Raw genomic sequence first — 24,753 nt, 5'->3', positions numbered from 1 at the left:
TGGATTGAATCATAAGCTTAGGTTATTCAACATTGATCAAAACCACATTTCCACACATTTCTAATTTATGTCTCAAAAATTAACGTGATTTAGCTCGAAGAGCTCTGCAGTCCTGAAGCACAGCTATTTTCCAACTAGCTGGACAGCTCTACAATACACTAGGTCTGCTGTGTAGATGTAACTGGGGGCTTTATATTTAGACACAACTAATATTTTGTTGGATTATGGATTTTTATCACTATGGCTTTTATAGAACTTTCAAAAGATAAGAAGGAGGAAGGGGGAGAGGAGCACAAACAGCAATTCTTAGCTGTTAAATAATGCTGGATGTTGGGTTCCTCACCCCATGGCAAAACAGCAGCAACTATTTTCAACACTCCAAGTGCAGCCAGGTCAGCACAAGCTGATAGTGTAAATGAAGCACCTGGATGGTGAGCAATTTCTTAAAGCTAGCCCTAGGAATAACAAGTAAAAATAATGTGCTTGTCCCCTTCTCTCAGCATACAAAACATTTTAAGTGAGGCAGAGCCTTTCCCAGTGAAGTCTTGGTTGCCAAAGTTTTGACTAGCCTCTATATGCATGACTCGTATAAAAAAGGATTCAAATCGGCATTTCCCGTATCTTCCAGACTTGAGTTTTCTTCAATATTCAGCATGGAGAAAAACAAGAAAGCGCTATGGAATACATCCAGTACAATCTCCCTCCTCCATGGTTTAAAAGTTAAGCAAAAAGCAAAAACCTGAGGCTAACTCAGGATTTAACACTTCACAGCTAAACACAATGCTGCTTTTTTAGCACAAGTTAAGAGTTAGACTCAAGGGAACTTTAGTACAGCATTTCTGCACCTATTTGACAGCCAAGGCAGACAGATCCCATAAACAGTCAGATTAAGGAAGGTAGGTTTGGTTTTATACTGTGTAATACTAAGATTATTCCTAGAACAGAGATCTGCAAGAGGCACTAAGTGGCTGACAGCACTTCTGCTCTCAAAAGAAAGTATTTTGCCTTAAAAACATTTTCATGGAAGCTTTTGCTCTAACTTCTCTCTACAATCACGTAACTCAAGTACTAGAAAGGACTATACAAGTTTGCTTAATTAATTTCCATTTTTTTAATACTATTTAATTTTTCTTTCTAAAAAAAGAGGCTAGGTTAAAACTTGCACTAAGTTTGTTGTGTAAAAACTTTCAGGAGAAGAAATACAGGCCTCCTTCATGTATTTAGCTGCAAACCTGCCTTCAGAATGTACTTACCAGGGAACTCATCTAACACACAGATGCAGTTACCTGAACTTGTCATTGGACATCTTTAAGGTCAATGGAAAATGAGTCAATACAGTCCACATACTCCAGTAATTCAACTCATCCAAAAGCAGATATCTAAATTAGGTAAGTGATCTAGTCTCTAAGTGATCTAGTCTTTGCAGTCAAGACTCTGTGTCTTGACTGCAAATATGATCTGGGATAGTCAAATAAGACTAGTTTAGCTCTATACATAGATTTTTTGTGAAACTAAACAACCCCAAAGTCACCTGATAATTAATTACTCCAATAACTTTCCCATTGTAATATGTAGCTTTGGTTCTAACAGTTAAAGTTTTGGGATCGTATGTCCACATTTCATGTTTTCCAGCAAAGAAGATGATACCAGCTGCAACTCCAAAGTACGCACTGCACCACTGAACAGGCAATGCAAAGCAGGTATCTGCAAAGTCATCCTAGATTTTTTGTCAGTGCTAACTGAATCCACTGAGGGGACAATGCTTGGAAGACCTCAAGGAAGATGCGTTTTTCCCCCGTGAGTACACATTAAAAGTGGGGTGACCCAGGTGGCTAGTAAGTGCACAGCTTTGTACTTGGTCCAACCAGGAGAAAAAACACTGTTTCCAGGACACCACTGGAAATGGTGTGACCGTTCTGATTACGCATACAATTCCATCTGACCGCATACAACCATATGCTCCAGTCAAACCTGCACCTTAAGCAAGCACCTCCCACACAACAAATTGTTAGTGTGAAGAGATCTAGCATGTTAAATGCACTACAAATAGTTAGACAAGGTCTCTTTCTTCAGTAAATGTGAAAAAAAAAATTAAAAAGTTAGAGAGAACATAGTAAAACTAGTTGTATCATGAAAAATGGTCATAGAGTAAAACATTCCTTTTCATTTTAGAGACTAAAAGTAATCTGAAAATAAATATAATTTTCACTCTTTGGTTATACACTTTATTATCTCTTTGTGATACCAGAACTCTTGCTTCATGAAATGTTTGATGACATCCCACTGAGAACTCAAATCTCTGTGAGAACTCTTTTCAATAACTTCTACCATATTTTTTCTGAATAGCAATTATCTTTCCTTCAAAAAGCCACTTCTTGACAAATATTTTATTTTAGCCTTTTCTTTTATTATTGATGCCCAATGGCTGTTTTCTCTCTGTGTCTGACACTAATACTTCACGCTAAGCTTTAATCTAAACAAGGTATTATTCACTGGACTGACTGCATGATGTGCCTTGGCACACAGGCACAAAAAGGAACATAGATTTAGAATAGGCCAGTGAAGATGCCAGCTTGAAAGTGCAGCATCTGGAAAGGAACAGCTACAAAAGGCATCAGTTCCAGCTGAGTTCCAAGCTCCAATGGATGGAGACAGCATCCAACTCGTGGAACTTCAGTATGATCAGGTATCTAACTTAAATCTCAGCTGCAATTACAAAATACTTTTCTTCGATTGTATCAGAAACTCTTGAATGACAGTTTAGAAAAAAAGAAAAACCCTCTCTCCTTCTGAAACTAAAGGACACAGAAAGTATTTTCTCCTCAAAGGCTCTATTTTTGCCTAAGAACTTCTCAAAACAATTTGACATTTTGACATTTTTCCATGTTACTGTGAACAACTTACGTAAACTGAGAAGACTACATCCTTCCACTATCCTTTAAAATTTGACAGGTACTGTGGAAAAGTTAAAGATTGTATTTTGGAGTCTTACCTCACAATAGGCAATTTGGTGAATGGAACAGGAGGTAACTTCAAACCATCTGGAAGAGTGATGAATTCCATTGTACCAGGGCATTTTGCTGTGTAGCTTTCCAAGCTCTGTGTTACATCTTTCTTTTCTAGAAAATAAATGTTTAAAATAAAATTAAAAAACAATTTCAAACTTACATGTCACAAAAGTTTAAGATGAAGTTATAACCTAAAGTTTTGCTTGCTTTTTTGTATTTATACAAACTAACTCTAATGGAATGCCAACTAATTTTTGCATACAAAGCTTAGAGTTATGCTCCAGAAGCCTTAATGGATGGAACTAATACAATTAAGTGACCTTAAGTAAGACAGTTTTCTGGACTTTTCAGAATTTTTAAAGTGTCAGTGTATACCTGCTTTTTGTTAATTTTTTCATTGTTGAGATAAAAATTACTGCAATTTATCTAGTAAATCTACATGTCCAGCACAATTGGCCTCAAGCATGTTAAGGTTGTTAATAATAGCATTATTAATAATAGCTTGTTCACACAATAGTTATGTGAACAAGCCTTGTTCTGAAACATTAGCTGAAACAATACCAAAGGCAAAGAAGAGTGTTGTGGTTTAGCCCCAGCTGGCAACTAAGCACCACGCAGCCGCTCGCTCACTCCCCCCCGGTGGGATGGGGGAGAGAATCGGAAGAGCAAAAGTAAGAAAACTCGTGGGTTGAGATAAGAACAGTTTAATAATTGGAACAAAATAATAATAATAATAATAATAATAATAATAATAATAATAATAATAATAATAATAATAAAAATTATAATGAGAAGGAAAACAACGAGAGAGAGAGAGAGAAGAACAAAACCCAAGGGAGGGAAAAAAAGAAGGAAATAAAAAATAAAAAAAACATTAAAAAATTATACAACCGCTTACCACCCACCGACGGACGCCCAGCCAGTCCCCGAGCAGCGATCACTACCCCCCGGCCAACTCCCCCAGTTTATATACTGGGCATGACATCATATGGTATGTAATAGCCCTTTGGGCAGTTTGGATCAACTATCCTGGCTGTGACCCCTCCCATTTCTTGGGCACCTGGCAGAGCATGGGGAGCTGAAGAAAAAAAGTCCTTGACCAATGTAAATACCACTTAGCGACAGCCAAAACATCAGCGTGTTATCAATATTGTTCTCATACTAAAATCCAAAGCACCGCACTATACCAGCTACTAGGAAGAAAATTAACTCTATCCCAGCCGAAACCAGGACAAAGAGAAACAAATTACTTTTGATGTTACCTTGTGTTAAAACTACCTAATTCTTAAAATAATTGTACAATATTATGCTACTATATCATAAGAGGCAGTAAGAAAATTTTTCTTTGGTTTTGCTTAAAAATACAAGAACATTCAAACAAGCATATGGGATAACACTGGGTTATCTTCAATAATGTATAATAAATGCTTACAACTTTTATCGAACAATTATTTTCAACAATGTATACAATGGCATCTCCAGAAAAAAATGTCTATTTGGAAATACATGGCCTGAACACAAAATTATATTCCTCTGATGAAATGGGAGTCTGCAAACAGAAATAAGCCTGAGAGTGTGTGTTTAGAGGGGAGAATGAGATAGCTGAAAAGTCTTAGACCTATGTTGTTTTAAAGCATAGTGAACATTCCTCCATATATGGGCTACCAATAAAAATAACTACTCTATAACTAAACTGTTTCTAGAAAATACTTCAGAGATCAAAATACTCAACAATAAAACAAAATAGGAAAGGGAAGGGTGATAGCAAATACTGCTTTCCAAAAAAACTGCTTAGACAAGTGTATTGGGTTTATGCAGCAAGGTTTTGGTAGAGGGGGTGCTGTAGGGGTGGCCTTTGTGAGAAGAGACCAGGAGTAGCTCCATGTTGGAGAGACCCAGTTCCAGTCAACTCCAAAATGGAACCGCCGCTGCCCAAAGCTGGGCCCATCAGTGATGCTGGTGGCACCTCTGTGATAACATATTTAAGAAAGGGTAAAAAACGCTGCATAGCAGCTGTGAAAGGGAAGAGTGAGAAAAATGTGAGAGAAACATACCCTGTCAACCATGCTACTGCCTGAAACACTATCTCGGCCTTGAAAAACACAAACATCCACTGATGCTTGTACTGCCCACATCAATCCAGCTTAGTTTGTAAGCTTCTAAAGCCATGAGTACATACTCTTTCAAAGCAAATAAACATTGATTGTAATTGCCTTCACTATGAAATTAATGCCACATAACTGACAAATTGCCTTGCTTTTGTCTGGGTTTCACTGAACTGTCTCTTGAGCCAGTCACCACATTTTAATTGCATGTAGGAAACGTTCCCAAAAATACATGATTAGACAGACACATACGCTCAGATCAGCACAGCCCAGCGAGGAGTTGTAGTGGTTCAAGACTGAGTACTTTCGTAAAAGTTTCAGGCTACAGCATTCAGGTGGTTATTTGCCAGGTAATGTGAGCAAGGGCACACAGTACAAGTAGAATTCACTGAGATGGAAAGCATCACAGCTACCAAGAATGATTAAGACAACAGTACAGTATGTGCTTAATTCTGCTTGAAACTGGAGGTCTGTAATTCTGAAGAATTGGCTTTCATTCCCTAGTGTGAAATACTGTCAATTATTGTATTCAAAGAAAGCATGCTGCCACTTGCAAAAAGAATTTGTTTATAGATTTTAGAGTCACATTTTTATTTCACAGTAGAAGCTCAGCATGCTTTCTGCAAAGACAAGGCTAAAACAAGACATTTTTCTATGCCGATATTGTATGAAATGCAGTTTAAAACATGCTGCTGCCAAGCCAGCAGCTCTATTACTTTTTACTTAGCACTGCATCTCAGCTGAGATGCTAAAGGAATCTACATCAGTAGGACATATCAAGAAGCATTCATGATGCAAAAGAGCAAGAGCTGCATGATCTTGCCTGAGAGCCACTTCTGAAAGCAAATATTGGAGCCTTTCTCCCCTGACTGAGCACCTCTGCTACCTGACCTCTGTGGTGTGAATGAATGATACAAATTTCTCCGCTTAGTCAAATTTGCAAACCCTAATAGTTGCCAAAAACCTGCTACAGACCGCTACTTTCAAACAGCTCTAAATTTTCCTAGCATCTGCCTGGCTGTCATTGTATTTTGACACAATCAGAAACTGCACCAACCTCCCAGGAGGATCTAATCAACCACTAAGTCTCCTGACCTGTAGTTTAGAAGACTGTGACTTAAACAGTTATCACTAGTACTTATCTTTCTCTTTGCAAAGAAGAGATAGAAGACACCTACTCTTGGAGGTCTTTACCCACCTAGTGTCTTCATGCTTGTATACATCAGCAGGAAAGCAAGCACCACTTGATCCTTTGACCTGTGAATTCACCTCAACAGCTTTAAAAGCCTGTACTGCAGCTGGAAACACTACTGGATCCTCTTGTGTAGGTATTACAGAGACTCATTTATTGAGTGAGAAACGATGGATTATTTTCTCATCTGGAATAACTACATTCATGATTTTTTTTCCTCCAGTTTCTCTCCAGACTCATTGAAAGATCAGGATCATAGAACGGCTGCAACCACATAAAGCTGAACAAAGCCATAGTCAGTATCGCCACGCCAACACATACTTCTCAGTTTGTTCAGTATAACCTCATAGAACAATTTCCCCATTTCATACCAAATTTTCTTCATTACCTTGTTTTGGCTGTTTCTGACAGCTGAAAATTTTGCAAGTCCACCAATATTCTTGGTAATTTTTTGCTTGACTACGTCATGTCAACACAATGAACATTGGTTTTGTCCCAAAGCTGCTTTGAATCTTTTTCTAATATGAGAACACAAAAATCTGAAAGCTTCAGTTGCACAGTTAGAAACCATTTGTGACTGAAAGCTACTAAATGTGAAAAATAAGTCTTCCTGCTAGTTTCACAATAATGTGAAGCAGTATTTCACAAGAATGGAGCCATTGAAAAATCAAACCAGGACAGGAAAGAAGGTCAGTTATAGACTTACATTTTTAAGCACTTCAGTAACCGTGATTTAACAGTATCACACAAATAGCATTTCATGCCTTGGCAGGTAATGGAGAAAATTAGAACACAATTGCTATAATGGTACATTTCAGCTCTTTAGCTTTAATATTTGAAGAAATTTAAAATATCTGCACTTGGTCTCAGTCACTACCCATTAAAAACAAAGTCAAATATTAAAAATACATTTGTTTTCTGGCAAACAATTGGTTGATCTTGTTCCAATCAAGTCATTGTGTCCTTTACAGAACAACCTATAGCAAGGTAGAATGAAGAAAGGGAACAGTTTATTTCTGACCTGCCAATTACACTGGAAGACAAACAACTTTGTTTCCTTATGCAACTTGCTAAAATACTGAAAAAGGAAGTTGGGAAACAAATAGCTAAAAACCTTCTGACTTCAATTTTCCCCTGGTGAGAAGCCCAGAATCAAAGTTTTAACAAAAAAACCCCTAGTACCCAGGGTTCTTTGTGCTGGTTGAGCTTTTCCTTCCCCCTTGAAAACAGCAAATAATGTTCACAAAGCAGAAGTCCGAGGAGACCTCCTGCAGCAGTCAGCCCCTGAGCAGTGGCAACCAGCTGGCCTACCCAACTCTCTCAGGAACACAGTGTCAAACATCTCCTTGATAAATTACTAGTAACATGTAACAAGACAGAAAAGTCAGCCTGACAGAAAAAAAGGCAAGAAAAACAGTAGTTTCTGCACCCAGAAACACAGATATTTCCTTCACACACACACACACACACACACACAAACAAACAAAAAAAAAAGAATTGTTTGGTGAGCCCTCTTACAACTGGAGAAGACAAAAAAGTCAGTGTCTGCTGCCAGGGAGATCTTCAGCATTACCCTGCCATCAAGATGCAGTGTATTATTTAAACTAAAAAAGAATTTCAAAAAGACCACGAAATATGTTAAGACCTTCACAAAAGCTGAAAAAGAAACTGAGTATTCATAGACAGTAACCGCTACCAACTTTTTACCTTGAAGTTAATCACTAGATTATAGCATGTATGCAAAGGTCTTCATGACCTTTCGGGTAGTCCCTCAACTCTAGTTTTGGATAGATGCAGATGGACAGTAAGCATCCTATTTGTATACTCAGTACGTCACTCTTCACTACCACAAGCAAGCTAACGTCGTAAGTGAAGTACCTTAGCAAGACTTGCATGATCAATCCCCTAATTCAGTATTTTGGTTGTTTAATTCAGTAGAACAGAGCAGGTCTCCTCCAATTTGCAGGCAAGCATCACTGTTTTTCCATTACATTAAGTCTGATAGGTATTAGATGACAGCATTTTCTACAGTTTTAGTAAACAAACAGCATCTCTAACATTTTTGTGAAAAATACATGGAGCAAGTAAACACGACTTCAAACCATTCCGAGATCTGATACCTGAACAAGTTGCTTTGAAAGCAACACAAGGAATGCTGGGTTTTCATTCCAATATTCTCTACTGCAACAAATCTCACCACTTACCTAGGTTTTTATACTGCCCTGAACAGCTACATTTCAGACTCCTACCTATATTCATTAGGTCATCAGTGAGACAGGAAGCACATGCAGGCTGACTGGCCAACTGGATGACAAAATGACCAAAGAGAGTGAGAATTAAAGGTCTTTTTTTCTTTGCCTCTTCAGGGCACTGTTAGCATCTACCTTTTCTACGTATAAACAAGTGTCATGAAACTGGAACAAAATTAACATACCTGATCTGTTCTCCACACCACATTTTGCCAATAGATTCAAAAGCTGTTCTTATGGGGAAAACCAGAAACGCACGGGCAGACAGCATATTACATGAATGCTGTTTCTTTGAGAAATCAAGCAAAATAAATCTCTAAATAAATACGGTGGAGACTAAAACTAATAAAATTCACAGTTTGACATGGAAAAGAGCAGGAACAACAAGAAAATAATTAATCTGTGCTACCCAGAGAGCTAGACCCACGTTGATGAACAGATCATCATGAACAGTATCAAAGAAAGTGGCTCCATCCATACAAAAAAGAGAATGAGAGCAAAAGGATTCAGTTATTTGTTGTGTAATAGCTCACCTTCAAAAAATAAATTATCAGCTTACTACTAACTTTGCGGGGTCGGGGGGAGAAGATAATCTTTTCAACATAAATAAAGATAGAAGAGTTGTCTGTTAGAAGCAGAATGTTTTCTAACCACCACAAAGAGAGAGAATGGGAAGAGATTGACTAAACACATCACGGTCTTCTATTACAAGATGTTTAATAATTACATACAATGCGTACACATTAAGTCACAGTCAGTTTGAAATTCACAGCTAGCACAAAAATATTTTTAGATAAAATCTCATGAAAAATTGACATAGCTGAAGTCAGAGTTCAGAAATACGCCATTAAAATTTCAATATCTAGTTCTCCACCGTATCCGAGAACTTCAGATGTCTGTATACTTTGAACACTACAAAAATATATTTTGTACATACAAAATCAGTAAATAAAGCACTGAACAATATTAATGATTTTTTCATGTTAAGAAATACCAGATGACCTACCTTAACATAAAGTGGAGCAAATTAAGCATAGATAAGTTCCATAACAAAAAAAAAAAAAAAAAAGACTGCTGGAAAGCTGATCCTGAGCAAAGCAGGCTTTGTAAAAATTTACAGATACAATGGCGTAACTGTTAAACATATCTGATTTTGTATTTTGGGTGGAAGAAGCACACAGAGAAAGAAGATGGCAAGAACAACATGCTCATTTCTGTGGGACATTTTTCCCAATATACTGTTATGCAAAGTCACAGGAATTTGGCCAGAGAGCATTATCATGATTCAAAGTCTCAATGCCTCCACTAGTGAAGAGACTCTTGCTGGAGAAAACAACAGTTTGTTTAAAAAACTAGACCAGCATCTGAAAACTTACAACAAAAACATGCCAGCTCTCTCAATGAACATATAGTTGAGTTTTCCAATCCTTTTGAAAAAACATTTCTTCAGTATCACTCTTAGATCTTACTCTTCTTTTCTTAGTACATCCAATCATACTCAGTGGACATCATATGAGGAGTTCACCAAAGTACATGGATGATCCTCTTTTAAACATGGATATTTCTTTTTACATATAAACTGCTACTTTTAGTAACAGCTTCATTCCAGTGCCTTCATTTGGCTTTAGGCTAAAGAGAGCAGTACTGAGTCTGTTAAGTGTCACATAAAATTTATTTGAATTTTAGTAAAATAGTTGATATAGCACCTCCTAAAATAGCTTCCTTCAGTACAAAAACCTTAGCTTTTAAAAATACAGCACAAATTCTTCATGTCTTCATATTGCCAATTAAAGTATGTCTTCCCCAAAGTAATCTTTTTTTTCTGGAACAAAATCTTTGCAACTTGTCTTAATTTGAACATTGTATCTTGTATCTTCTGAACTTGAAGTTGTATCTTCTCCCTCAATTGATCAAATCACGCTTCTTCAAAAATCAGAGGTTAACTACATGAAGATAGGAATTTTGAGCTAAAGCTCAGAAACTTAATTTTATTCATGAATGACTTTATACAAGTTAATAGGAAACTTTTGTCATAAAGAAATGCACCATTTTATTGTAATGATTGATCCTCTGTTTTACCTAAGAATTGGGATATGGCGTTGGCTAGAGTTTTTGTTTGTACCTCATCAACACGCAAGTCTAAACAAAGGTAAATCATGTGTGAAAGACTTTCAGGTTTGTTTATCATGCTAGACAATTTGGATTGGTATTCATTTACATTACAGTGTTTTTCTTTCATATAACATATGACTCAAAAAACTGTTGGTCTTCATATTTTGTGCTATGCAAATGAATTTAAATCTTTCATCGCTGTTGCTAGTTTACTCAGTCTCATTTATTTATTCCACTTCAAAATTAATAAAGTCACTGAATTAGGAGCTGAACCAGAGTTACTCAAGGAACACAAGGATAAGCAGATCATCATTTGAGATGGATAAGCACAAAATCAGATCTGTATATGAATTGTGGTTTTCCTCTTAGCAATCTTCACTTTCTACGTAGTCTAAGACTTGTATTTCAGAAACTAAATTACACCTTTTTAATAAAGCAGTTTGAGTGAAGTTATTTAATAAGGCAGTTTGTCTCTAAAAAACACCAATTCCAGAGACAGATTTTAAAAAAATAAAACAAGCCCAGAGAGTTTTACCCTGCTGCTATTATTTTGAATTTTAAAAAGGGTTTTTAAAAAAGCAGGGAAAAGTGTTGCAGATAAACAACTCCCAGCAACAGGAGCACATAACAGGGCTGAAGTTTTATAGTAGACAACCAAAGAAAACACAGAACTAGATTAAAAGCTGCAAAATTCATGGTACCATGATGAATAAGAAGAGTTAAGTGGCTTCTAAGAAGCTTCCTCCTATTTCATGTGCAATCTCAGAAGTCTTTTATTACAATATGTCAGAAATTATTCACATTCAAGCTTTTTTTAATATATTCATTCTTACACCTATGACGGGTACGCCCCCGTCCCCCAACAATAAAGATCGGGGCTTCTGGCATGGCGATCACGAGCGTTTCGCGCCTCATTTTCGCGCCTTTTGTGCTCTGCCGTGCCCCCACGCACGTACACCCCGCGGCAGGGGGAGCAGGAGAGCCGGGACCCCTTGGTCACCAGGCAGGCTCTACAGCCAATGAGGCGCCTTAGCTCGGAGAAGCTTCTAGATCATGCCCAATTATGACCACAGCGCAGAGCCGACCCAGGGTATAAATGGGGCGCCGCCAGAGACGCCCTTTGGGTGTGGTCTTCTCGGAGCAGTGGCCTTGTGTTCGGGATCTTTCCCCTCAGGTTGGGATATCGCCTGAGGAAGCCTCCTGGGACTGCGTGCCCTCACCTCCTGTGGTGAGTGATTTCTTCTGAATACATCCTTGAGTGAGCCCTCACAACACACCCCCGGGTGAGCGGTTATATCTTCTGGGTACCCACGACAGAAAGAGAGTTTCCCCCTTTGTGAGTGAGTGTGTGTGCACGCTTTGGATCATCATTCTTGTGTGGATTGCTGTGTAATAACAATACTCTGACACCTCGAACCAGTTGTGTGTTAAATGTTATCAGAGTGTTAATTGATTTGAGTTGATGCTTGTTTCTCGTTGGTTTCTGTCGTGTGGTTTTGGCTGTTTTGTGAAATAAAGTTGTTCCTCATTTGAGTTAGTTTTAGTGTACCTCTGTGACACCTGTGCTGGTTTTGACTGAGATAGAGTTAGTTTTCTTCACAGTAGCTAGTATGGGGCTATGTTTTAGATTTGTGCTGGGAACAGTGTTGATAATACAGGCATTTTTTTAGTACTGCTCAGCAGTGCTTACACAGAGTCATGGCCTTTTCTGCTTCCCACCTCACCAGTGAGTAGGCTGGGCGTGCACAAGAAGTTGGAAGGGGACACAGCTGGGACAGCTGACCCCAACTGACCAAAGGGATATTCCACACCATATGGCATCATTCTCAGCATATAAAGTTGGGGGAGGAAGAAGGAAGGGGGGATATTCAGGGTGATGGCGTTCGTCTTCCTAAGTAACCATTACGTATGATGGAGCCCTGCTGTCCTGGAGATGGCTGAACACCTGCCTGCCCATGGAAAGGAGTGAATGAATTCCTTATTTTGCTTTCCTTGTGTATGCGGCTTTTGCTTTACCTATTAAACTGTGTTTATCTCAACCCACGAGTTTTGTCACTTTTACTCTTCTGATTCTCTCCCCATCCCACAGGGAGGGGAGTGAGCGAGTGGCTGTGTGGTGCTTAGTTACCAGCTGGGGTTAAACCACAACAACACCATAATGTGGCACTGCTATACATTGAACACACAAGGTAACCAGTCTGTTCAATTACATTTTTTATGTACATATACATTTTTTTATATATACATACACAGATAAGATATGGCACTATGCTGAAGCTGTAAAAAGATTTTCAGTTAATGGTTAAGAACCTACTATGCTGCTATAAATATTCCCTGGTAATTATATTGAAGATTTCAGTCTCCATCCTGAAGTCAGTTAATTTTAATATTGTAAGACCAACCAAACTGGCTCCCTTTTGAAAGACTTACTGGTTAGGCAAAACCAACTTGCAGGTACTTTGTCAACTAAAACACAATGCAGTCCATTAAAACCAGTTAATTAGTGTCAATTAAGTAAACCTCACTTGAACTCAGAAGTTCACATCAAGTTTTAATTTGCATTATATTCTCAGTTCAGTCTGATGAAAGCTTCATTCTTTTCAGCCCTTGAAATCAATAACTTTTACCTTTCTAAAAATTAATCTACACGCTATAGAGGATCGTAGGGGAAATGCTGTCCTAGTTTAAACACAGTATTTGGGAATAACGTTCTTTATGACTATGAAACATTGAAGTGCTGACAGGCTACGTCTACATTATCAAGTACTACAGCACAAAAGGAGAGATGCTATAGAGCAAAGAAGTTGGTGCCTGTATTACGCAAGCTTCAGGGGATTACCTGTGACAGTCAGCATAAGCAGACCATCTAACAGATTTCCAATACAGTAGCTCTTACTTCCCGCTCTCACGAAACAATATCACCATCAAGTCTACTGTAGAAACTCTTCTACATAACCCTGGCTCAGCAACAAATTGTGTTATTGCCATTTTTTGCCAGTTTCCTAATGGCTTAAAATTGTTTTGGAAAGCAAAAGCCACATGACTAATAATAATAATTTCTCTTCTCAACACCATACTATCATTCACTTATTGTTTCTGTCTTTCCCAATCCTTAATTAATCACTGTACCAAAGGGTTTTTTTTTAAATTTGGGAACGTTATTAACTGAATCACACTCACTTAAATGCTCCATTATTCCTTGGAAAGAAATCATGCTTCAAAGATGCTCTACCTCCTTCCCATTAGATCACAATTATCCGTACGCCTACTATTATTTACTATAGTTTCTTATAATTTACCTGGTACTGATATCAAATTCACTGAACTCCAGATGGGTTCAAAGGATGGAATTTGGTTTACCTTGCTTCAAGGGAAGCATCAATGACTATGGTCAGGTGCAGACACCTAGTCAGTACTGAAAAAGCCACGTATGTGTAAAGAGAGTGATGAATCTTGCTAAAATAATCACTGGGGTGGTCAGGTGACTAGGGTGCAGACATCTACTGAAGACAAACCCACCTCATAGAACAGCTTCCATCCTCCTCTGAAATCTTAAAAAATAGAGATACATTTGCCATTTCTAACTTTAAAATGAGAATGAAGACAATTTAAGAAATCTGTTAATTGCAACTGTTAGTAGTTCAACTATTTAATATTTAAATTCTTTTAGCATCTTTGAACCTTATCTGGTACCTGAAATTTATTACTACTCATTTTAAAGTTCAGATGACTCCCCACCATAAACCACTTCTAATTACACGTTGAAAGAATTCTAGAAATTTATTATCTGCAGAGAAAAGACCAAGCCTTGGAATCTTCCTTCCTAAAAAGAGAACCTTGATCAAAATTTTCTCATACAGCTCAATCTTCCCTGAGTGTCTCTTTTTATACCTCAATTATGTTTCAGTCCTGGCAGGCTTCCTGCTTCTAATATATCTGAAGAAGTTAGTAGCTTTCATGAGTTCAGCAAGTCACTCCTCAAAATCTTTTCTGGGCTTATGTTCCTCCCCCCTGCCTCATTTAACTTACCAGGGCTGACATTCCCTTCTACTTCCTGTGTTTGGACACAACAGCCACTTTTATGAACTTTCATTTCTCCCCCAACTGCCTTTATTTTGCTGTTTAACTACACTTGCTTTTTTCATTATTTACGGATTTATTGTAATGGAGAAGGAGAATATACTTACTGCAAATCTACTATGACATCTTTAAGCAGTCTCCATGCTACCAGCAAACTTGCCACTCCTTTTAATTTCTTCTAATTAGCTTTTTTACTTTCATGTATCTCCTCCTTTCAAAGTTTAATACAACTGTCAAGGTGGTTTGTTTATTTTAAAAATGGGCATTCATATTGTTTATCCCACAATTTATTTCTAATACTTACAATCTTGTTTTCTGTGACCCAAATATGAAGGAACAGGAGGAATAAAGAGGAGGAGCACTATGGGAATAGGCAGGAGGAATGGCAAAGGGAGGGGAGCAATGGTGAGCAACCAGCTCAAACTAAAGAAAATGAGCTGAAGATCTCAAGAACTCTTTCTACAGCAGTCTATAAACAGGGAAAAATGAGAAAGTCATAGCAAGACATAAACAAGAGAACAGGATACGGATGCGTGAACATACAGTAAAAAGTTGCTCCAGCAGTCCCTCAAAACAAGAGGTGGTTTTAAATTATTCCATGCTCTAGGACAGCAGCAGTTATTTATAAGTTTATAGGTTGTTATTATCCATTTCTCCAGTGAAAGGCCATTTAGTCAAATCTGTGTGGGGAAGTATAACTCACCAAGTGCCCATGCAGTTTCATTTCATTTTCCCAGGTGTTCAGGTGGAAATTCAAGACAATGTTTTAAGTAAAGATCCTCAGAAACTGAGCCTGGTCTTTACTGCTGCCAGTATAGGCTTGGCAGAAGGGTTACGTTTAAGTGCATTTACATTCTCGCTTTTGGTCTAGCTGTCAATTTTTACGAGTCCAGTTTAATATTCGTTCTTATTTCCTATATTTCTACATAGCAATTTGAAATTTAAATATCACCAAGTGAATGCATATGCAATCTGTTCTATAAATAAAAATGTCTGTAAAATACTGCATAGTTTCCTCTTTCAAGCTGTGAGATAGAAAGGCATATTTTGAGAGTTGTCAGACACCACGTCTGACATAATAAGTTATGATCAGTCCAGGCTTAACCATAATTTCTAAAGATAAACAAGGTTTGGGGATTTTTTTTTCTTAGGAAAAGCTCATCTCTACTTTGCAAAAGGCACAGACCTCACCCTGGCAGTTGACACGTCAGCCATCACCTGAGCACAGCAATCTTGAAAGGAGGGTGAAAAGGTTCTGAAAGCCATCTCAGATGATTGGCATGCAGTCCCTGGTCTTCCAACTACCAAGAACTCTAAGCTGTCAAGGCATCAAAGTGGTCTGCCCAGCCAACGCTGACAAGTCCATCACAACTGATCTAGAGGATGAGGGGAACTGAAATAGCATTCAGCATCAATTTTGGCAGAAATTCTTCATTGGGGAGGATGATCTCAGCACAGGCTGAGAATAAGTATCTTCTGGAAGGTGAGACATTGTTTGCATGAGAAAACAGCCTGGAGCCAAACTTAAAAACCCCTAGGGTGTGCATGCCATGGGTCAACATGTCATATGATTTTGAACTGCCAAGTAATAGCCACTGCTGCAGTAGGGATAGAATGCTTCCACCATGGAGTTCAGAATCACATCAGTGAAATTTAGACAACTAGGGATGTTTCTGAAAATTTAACACAGCACCTTTGAAAGGAACAAAAACCTTTTTCTTCGGTAGAGCTATGTTTTTATCATCCCACTGAGCAAGTGCAGCCATGGCATGCAGTTGCTGAGATACACCATAAAAACAACTCCTGACCAAGTAATGATGTCAGCCAATCCATGGTATTTCCTGTGCAATGCCTGTATGGAGATATATAAAAGTAGGCATACTGAAAATGAAAATCCACATACAGAAATCCCTCCTAATGGAGACTGATGAACTCTGTTGAAAAGGTTTGCTTTTGAAGATAAAATATCCAGCTACAGCAAGGAAACTCCCCAAGTCCTTCATCACATGCAGGATCTTGTCTGTCCTCTGGTTGAAGAGAAGTGTCATAACAAGTCTTTCACTAAAGATTTCACATCTTTCAGCAGAATTAATAACTCTGGTCAATGTGATGAGTATCCACTCTGGGGAGGGCATGCCTCTACTGAAGAGGTATTTGTAATCAAGCCCAGGATATAATTTTTAATTTGCTAGGGCTTAAACAAATGTCTTAATGACATGAGTAGAAAGATAAATAAGCTAAAATTGTTCAAAATCTTAGACTCAGTGAGCAAAGAAGCCCTGATAACTAGATGAACAAAACTGGAACAAGTAGTGTATCTTGCCAAGCTGCCAGACATTCTGTCATCATGGCTGTGGAACTTAGCCTATTTATTTTTGGTCACTGCTGCTGCTGAAAAGACCGATGGCAAAGGTCATCACAGAAAGACTCTGAATTACATGATATCCACTACTCCCTGTCTTTTTGGTGTTGAAAGGTAAACATGTACATACATGGGAGGCCATGTGGTTATTCTTCAAATTGTTAGCCAACATGGCTCTGTTTCTAAGGAGAGTATTTGTGTTAATCTAGGGAATAAGAGCAGAAGAACAGACGTTTATGAGACACCAAAGGCTATGCTAATGCTATAGTAGTACCTGTGCTGACAATGCAAATGGCTAGAGAAGCACCTAAAGGGTCCCAAGAGATCTCAGACAATCATGCAGGCTCTGTCCAAAATCAATACCATGATAGAAGAAAAAATATGGAATTGTCATTTGTCTTGCTTCCTTTGCCTGATGACTATCCAGGATCAACAGGTAGAACTGGTGTCAGAAGGCCAGTGTGCACATTCATAGTAGCCTCCACAATCTCAAACCCCTGCCAAACTGCTTTGGTAACCAACCTCTGTCCTAAAGTCTGGTAACAGAGGATGCAGCTGGAACTAACAGTGGTGTCCAATGATAAAAGCATTAACCACACACAGGAAAGGCACCCTAGCATGTTCCAGTAGTTTAAGTACACAACAGACAGATCAGTAGAGGTCTCGGATGTGAAGCCTGTCATCTCACTAGAAGGCTGAAAAGAACTAAGGTGCAACAACAATCGCAGGACAGGAAGATCTTAGTGGCAGAGGTATACTGAGAAGCACAGAAAAGTGTACATTATTTCCTAAATAATGAAAGAGACAAACTTGGAGGACCTTTAATGAACTGAACTTGCCCAAAAAAAGGAATGAAGCATTCCTAGTTTCATCACATACCATTAATGGTGAGACAAGGTCATCTCAGTGCACTGAGATCCTTGCCACCAGAAGCAAAACAACAGGCATGACAGCTGGAAACCCACTGAACATCTGAAAGAATGTGAGCTTGCAGTGGTGACGCACATGCTCTCTGAAAGTGGTTTCTGTCACTTTTTCCTAATAGCTGTTTCCAAGTAGCTCCATGTTTAGACAGGCCTTAATGGATGAACTAACTCAGAATCATTTGCACGCAATACAAATCACAGTCCTTTTAAGTACTATGGATATTATCAATGAAGATCCACAATAAAATATTGGAGATTTTTCCAAGTATCTGACCTTACCCAAATCAAATTCAGTGTGAGCTGTACATACAGTGTTATGTTTCAAAAAGTGTTATGCAAAAGCGAGAGTTTTAATTCCAAGCAACTTTACAACTGCCCATTTATTTCTTATTTAAAGAAAGAGTGATTCTCAAGGGCTTGTTAACATTAAAACATAATGGCTTGAGATTAGAGAGCTTTTATGCAGAATTTGGTACCTCTTTTTGCTAAGCAGAAGACTGCATTTTACCTGTTTATGTAACTAAATAGTTTAATTTTAAATGAGACTCTTAGCTTCCATGTTGTTAAAATAGTGTCTGACATCCACTTACTTGATGATACTTTTTATTCAGATTTGCCAGGCTGTATGGCTGGAAATTGTAATTCAAGTAAACATAAACAAAAGTTGTCTTTTAAAATAATTATCAAGTGTCATTCAATTAAAATATAAGAAAATTTTATTTTAAACACAAACCAGTTTTGACTATGCATTTGTATTCTGTGAATAGAAGCAAGAGCTTCTAATTAATAGTTCTTTCATTATAACTACTAAATCTCATCTTCTGGACTTCTACTTGAAGCGAAGAAGAAATCTTTTTTTTCTGTTTTCTGAAGTCCCAGTATCTCAACTTCAACTGAACTACGATACCGATCTCAGAAGAAGTACAAAAAAATTACAAGCCAGAAATACATTTCTGGCACTGTCATCCATGCTCTAGCTAGGATGGAACACCACTAACCGTGTCTGAGCAACAGGCTAGCAATAAAAGACTTCAAACACAACAGTAAGTTCTATTTTGGATGTCTTCAGCAGAAAAGGAGAAAAAGATTCAGCTACTTTTCAAACACACTGGAGAACATTTAGTTTGATTTTTTCAAAGACACTAAACATCACAGTTATCATAGGTCTTATGAAACTGGAAGCTTTACTGAGCCATGTAATGTCTGAAGACAAGAAACACAAAGTTGCTTCTCTAATATTTCAAGCCTTTTTAGGATTAGGGATTAGCAATATCGTATGTGGATATGCATAGCAGAAGAGCTTAAAGCCTTGTCTTCAGCCAAACCTTCCATACATAAATCAACAAAGCTTTGTTAAAAGTGCAGGAAAACCCAAGGACTTTTTGACAACAAATAAGATCTACAGACAGATAATTTATTCCAGTTTATCAGTTCTTCTCCCTCCTCCACTACTGATTTGAGCCACTAAACAGAGGGAATTCGCTGGCAGGCAAAGACCTAAAGCTTGCCAGCGAAGTTCTTTGCTGCAGGAGTCACCAAGGGGAGACATTTGGCCATTACTAAAGCAGAAAGGGGGAGAAAAAACCTGAATCATTTTACTCCCATCTTTTTTATCGTAAACAAAGGAATAACTGAAAAATATGCACCTTTTACCTAGCTTACTGTGAATCAAAAACATTTTTAAAACCTTTCATCACTAATTCTGTCTCATTATTCTGGGTGATAAATGAATGTCTGAAACATTTTTCCTAAGAAACATAATACAAACATATTTGTCACCTTTTGCTTTTCTAAGTGCTACATCCCCCCTGCAAAGGGTCCTCACACATACCATTACCATTTCTGAAAATCATCCAGACACATTCATTCCATTGTTATCCACTGACAAATTTAATAAATCTCACTGAAATTTATTGCTGAATTTAAAAAATCACAAAAGAAACCACAGAAACTTGCCTTACTTCTAGAAGCGTAAGCCTGCTATCCTAGTTAAATGTTGAATTCAATTCCATCATGTTCAGCTGCTACAAGTTCATTGTCTCAAACACAGGGACAAGGACTGTGCCTACTCCCTTAGATGACTTCTATATCCAGACTATTAATGTTTCATCAGAAAACATCTCATCAGAGAACTCCTAGTAGAGTCACTCTGAACTTCAGTACACTCTTCTCTTCTGAATTTACTTTTCAGCCTTAGTTCCTCTCAATCTCTTCATTAATAGCACTCTTGAAGGTTGCTAGTATTTTCAAATAATACTTTTTTTAATACACACACAAATTAAGCCCTCAGATCATATTCCTGATATTTACCAAGGAAATAGAGCATTAGGCTTGAGGCAGTCAATCTACAGATGGAAAACATTTAAGACAGTTTTATTTTAGATACTACACATCAAGGTTGGAACACTAATATTTAAAACTAATAACACTGTATACCTGATTGATTACTGTCAATTACTCATTCATACACAGAATTCCCTAACTTCTGTGCTCTCCAATACTTCTTAAATTAAATATATTTCAAAACAAAGTCCCATTATTTGACTGTAGGACAGAAGAAAGTGCAGATATTTTTTTTTAAAGTCATACCTTGATCAGAAAGAAAATCCAGCATGGTCTGGAGAAGGAAAGACAGATGCCTGACGCATAGAGCAGGATTGCCCATTCTTCTAGAAGCATATACTAGTTCATGAAGCAAACGCATCTGTACTGCAGCCCATCCTCTATGAGTTCCTATAAAGTAAGCAGTCATTTAATTTTTTTTAAAGCCGTTTATGAGGTTTTTTATAAGTCATCACAAACCAACTGGTTGTGGTTTTCTTTATATAGGAAGCAGTAATTTCATTATATATATACACATATATAAAAAAAATCACCCAATGGAACCAATAATTACAAAATCCAAATCTTGTACTCAAAAATTAGGATCTTTGAGTTTGCTTGAACATTTAAATGTGAAAGCAATTTGTTTTATATGCTTGTCTATTGACTAATAAATTTATTATTAGAATTCAGAAAATTAAGTTAACACTCCCATGAAGTAAAAAATAAAACGCTACGCAAAAGCTTTATATTTTTCAAATTCTCTGAACAAGAAATTCACATGAGCTTTCATACAGAAACTTCATTTTTATCCAAATCAAGTACTTCTTAACTCTCTTTGCAGATAAAGCAAAAGATATTTTCTCTAAATGCTTTCCTGGCCTTAAAAGTCAGTAAAAAGCAATAAAACTACAGGACATGAGGCACATTCCCTGATTTTCAGTCTTTAAAAATTAAGTGTCAGACTATAAATTATTTCATATTTGCCAAGTATCTATGCTAACAATAAATAGATCATTGTAGCGTTACTTTTCTTTCAAAAACATAATATGCAGTAGTCTTCATGAAACTTAAACCTGTTTTAGTAGTAAGCAAGAGCAATAATTTTTAAATAAGGGATATTCCAAGATTGGCAATACTTCATCAACTTCTAAACAGCCTTCCTTCTAATATTACCCTTCAGCATTTGGCAGACTTTTCTAGAAATATGTACTGCAACCAAACCTTGAGAGTTTATATTTTGCACACACGAGTCTCATTATTTTTCATGTGTGATATTGTTCTTATCAAGCAGTTCTTACAGTTTACAGTGACCTTTCCATATGTCTCCGAAAAAGCCATTTTAGGGATAAAATCTGACAAAGCACTTCAGTGCAACATAAAGGTAACAACAATGAAAGATAAACACCAATCATGTCAGGTTTTTTTGTAACCGTCAGTTCTTGCAGAACTTCTACAACCTCTTCTCCCAACACAGTGCCATCTCAGTCTTCTCCTTTTCCATCATAGGCCACAGCATATTGTTTCCAGTACATTCCATTCCTTCTTCCTAGACTCTTTGTATCTTTCTGTCTAGTCCACTTGGCATTTTCTGCCTCCTTTCACATATCATTTCTTTTGGTGACTGCTAAAATCACACCAGTTCAAAAAAAAAAAAAACCAACCTAAGCATCCACACATACAGGAGATTGTCTACATGCCTGTTTCATCAATGGAAGTCACAAATGCAGCTAAGACAGCCTGGAAAATACCATGTAGTGGCTGTCAGCTGAGTATTTCCATGTTCTCCATTGACTGAATTGACTGGATAGCCATTGACAATAACAGAGCTAAGTGACCCAGCACATACAGAAAGACCTAAACTTACAAGACAACTTCAAACTGGAATCCCAACAATAGACAGTCAGTGTACTCTCACAAAAGTAAGATGACTCTTCCAGCTACTGTTCATTCATATTTAAACCAGTCCAGAGAGTTTTCTTACTGGTGAACCCCACCTCCTCTCTATCAATACATGCTCAGCCCATTGCTTGCTGCTCCACTTCTTCAGCTACAACATTTAGTGAATGGTCCCCAGAAGTGCTACTGTACAAAAATAATGCAAGTTTTTGGGCTACATGGAAAGGTTTACTCAGAAGGAGTTCTCAAGCAGCATATTAGCTGTCTCTTCCTTTAGAGGCAAAATGCAGCACAGTATATTAAAGAGAACTTTTAAAATTATTACTTTATATACAGCTTCAGATAACATTGATAAAATTGTTCAAACATAGCTTACCTGAAGAAGAGCAGCAAGCAGCATACAGCTTGCAGAAAGTGAACACAGTATTTAACAGCTACAAGAATAGGCATGTGTTCTTATGGGCTATTTTTGCCTTGGTTTTTAATAGATGCAATAAAGTAGTAATTCAAATGATATATAGCATCTAAAAACTGTTGAAGTGTCTTAACTAAATGCTAGTCTTACAGATAACATCAATCCGATCTAAGTTGTGGAAAAATGTGACATACTTGACTCTACAGATACAATTATTACATTATATGTACATACGTATATGTGTCTATATACAAAAATGTTAAAAAATCTTTAATTCTTTGATTGGAAGATCAATAACAACAAATACCAAAAGAAATACGATTTCTGATACACAACTTGGAGGCACTTTAATTGAAAAAATAAAAATAAAATACAACTTTTTTTGTACTGAGAAGCGTATAATATAAAACAGACATTTTTGAAACAGTAGAAATGAAGCTCTCAAATAAAACGTAATTATTTGCTGCAAACAGAGGAATACAGCAACAGATCCAGCAGTAGCTCGCAGAAATCTGGAATTACTGAAAGCAACACTAACAAAAAGTGAAGGTACCATTTTAAAGAACTGCTCTATTTGCCACAATTAGTTTCAGATAGGTAAAGGATTTTGGTTTTATCTGAAATCTCTCAAGGAAATTAGTTACAGAAAGCCAGCTGAGTGACCTAGGATGCAAATCCATACTTTCCCAGAGACACTTACCTTTGCTAAAATCTTTAGGATCCAAGGATAAGCTATAGCCAGGGAGAGTTTCCAAAAGCAGTTTATAGCAGGCCCTCCACCCAGGTTCTGGGATGCTAGGTGCAGCACACTGCATTGCTGCTATACGCTTGAAAAAAGCAGACTTTCGGTGAAAACCAATACGTTCGTACAGCTCAGAAAGAATGCTGTAACGCTGGATTTTTTCTTCTTCTGAAAGCTGAAATTTAAAGGGAAAAAGAGAATAGGTTTGCTTTTAATCAAATAAAACTTTAAAGCATGTATCTGATTTTTTAAAAAAAAGGAGAAAACAACAATGTAGTAGACATATAACAACAAAGTAGTAGACATATCTCCAACACTACAGAAGGGCCAGTGATTTTGCATAGAGGCAGTCATGACGGCTTCTACTACCAGGAAAACTTAAGCTTCCTTAAAGTTCAACAGCTAACAAGAGCAGCAAAGATAGATTTCTTAATCAACATTATTTGTCAGTAGAACTAACAAGTAAATAGTCAAAACAGTCAGTAACAGCTAAACAGCTCCACATTTTATGGAAGATACTTAGCATGACATTCATGTGCATAATAAGAACACAAAAATACACCACTTCCAATATCTATTGATTTACCAAGTTAAATGTTTTCATCCGTTCAAGACTAAACCTAATTATTAATCTTGAAATCTCAAGCTATGAAAGCATGGAAATTACTGTCTCATTTTTATGTGTCTCTGATCTTGTAAACCATTATATATTTATTCCACAATACTATACATATGCAGACTGCCAACTAGTGAGGAAGAATTTAGTGAAAGCCCCATTAGGCTTAAAGTTGAAACAAACTTGAAATGGAACTACCAATATGTGCTGCTTTAGCTTGTATTGTATTGTGTATCATTGATTGTGCCAATCAATGTATTGGCACAAGTCCCAGGTAACCATTCTTTCCCCTCTGCTTTGAATGACAATCTTCCTTTGAAATCAGACAGCCAAGAAGAAACTGCCACAGAAACTCTGGAAGCTATCAACTACTTCAAGTCTACATCCCCGTAACAAGCAATACTGAGTTCTGAAGGTGGACCAATGCTGACACCTAGTGCACAATATCTGCCATGCACAACCAAAAGCAATATAAAATATTTTAAATTACTCTAAAGCTGCTAACACGTTTTGCAAAGGCGTTTAAAAAGACAAACTTCATACAAAAATAGCCTTCATACATAAAGGACAGAAACAGCATTTCTGCAACTCATTCTTCAAAACTAAAAGTATCAATCAGTGGATTCTGTGCATTTAACTTCACATACTTAAAGCCTTGGAAAGTCAAAAGAAGATGCTAGCCAAACTGGTTAACTTTTACAGAAATAATTAGGTCTTATACATGA

General features: G+C 37.3%; 1 protein-coding gene across 5 annotated transcripts in view; it reads right to left on the bottom strand.

Moving 5' to 3' along the window:
- The window catches only part of TRAPPC9 (trafficking protein particle complex subunit 9), a 544,235-nt gene that overhangs the window by 483,065 nt on the left and 36,417 nt on the right, over window positions 1-24,753 (bottom strand). For all 5 annotated transcript variants that reach the window (XM_072851835.1, XM_072851836.1, XM_072851837.1 and 2 more), the window contains 3 exons: window positions 23,371-23,587; window positions 20,624-20,767; window positions 2,993-3,119 (listed from right to left, as the gene is read on the bottom strand). In XM_072851835.1, coding sequence (XP_072707936.1) covers window positions 2,993-3,119; window positions 20,624-20,767; window positions 23,371-23,587 — 488 coding nt within the window. The remainder of the gene's footprint in view (window positions 1-2,992; window positions 3,120-20,623; window positions 20,768-23,370; window positions 23,588-24,753) is intronic.

This window comes from Ciconia boyciana, chromosome 2, assembly GCF_034638445.1.
Source record: "Ciconia boyciana chromosome 2, ASM3463844v1, whole genome shotgun sequence".
In the NCBI taxonomy this organism is placed as follows: domain Eukaryota; kingdom Metazoa; phylum Chordata; class Aves; order Ciconiiformes; family Ciconiidae; genus Ciconia; species Ciconia boyciana.
Note: the sequence above shows the minus strand (reverse complement) of the source record. Positions and strands in the feature narration are given on the sequence as shown.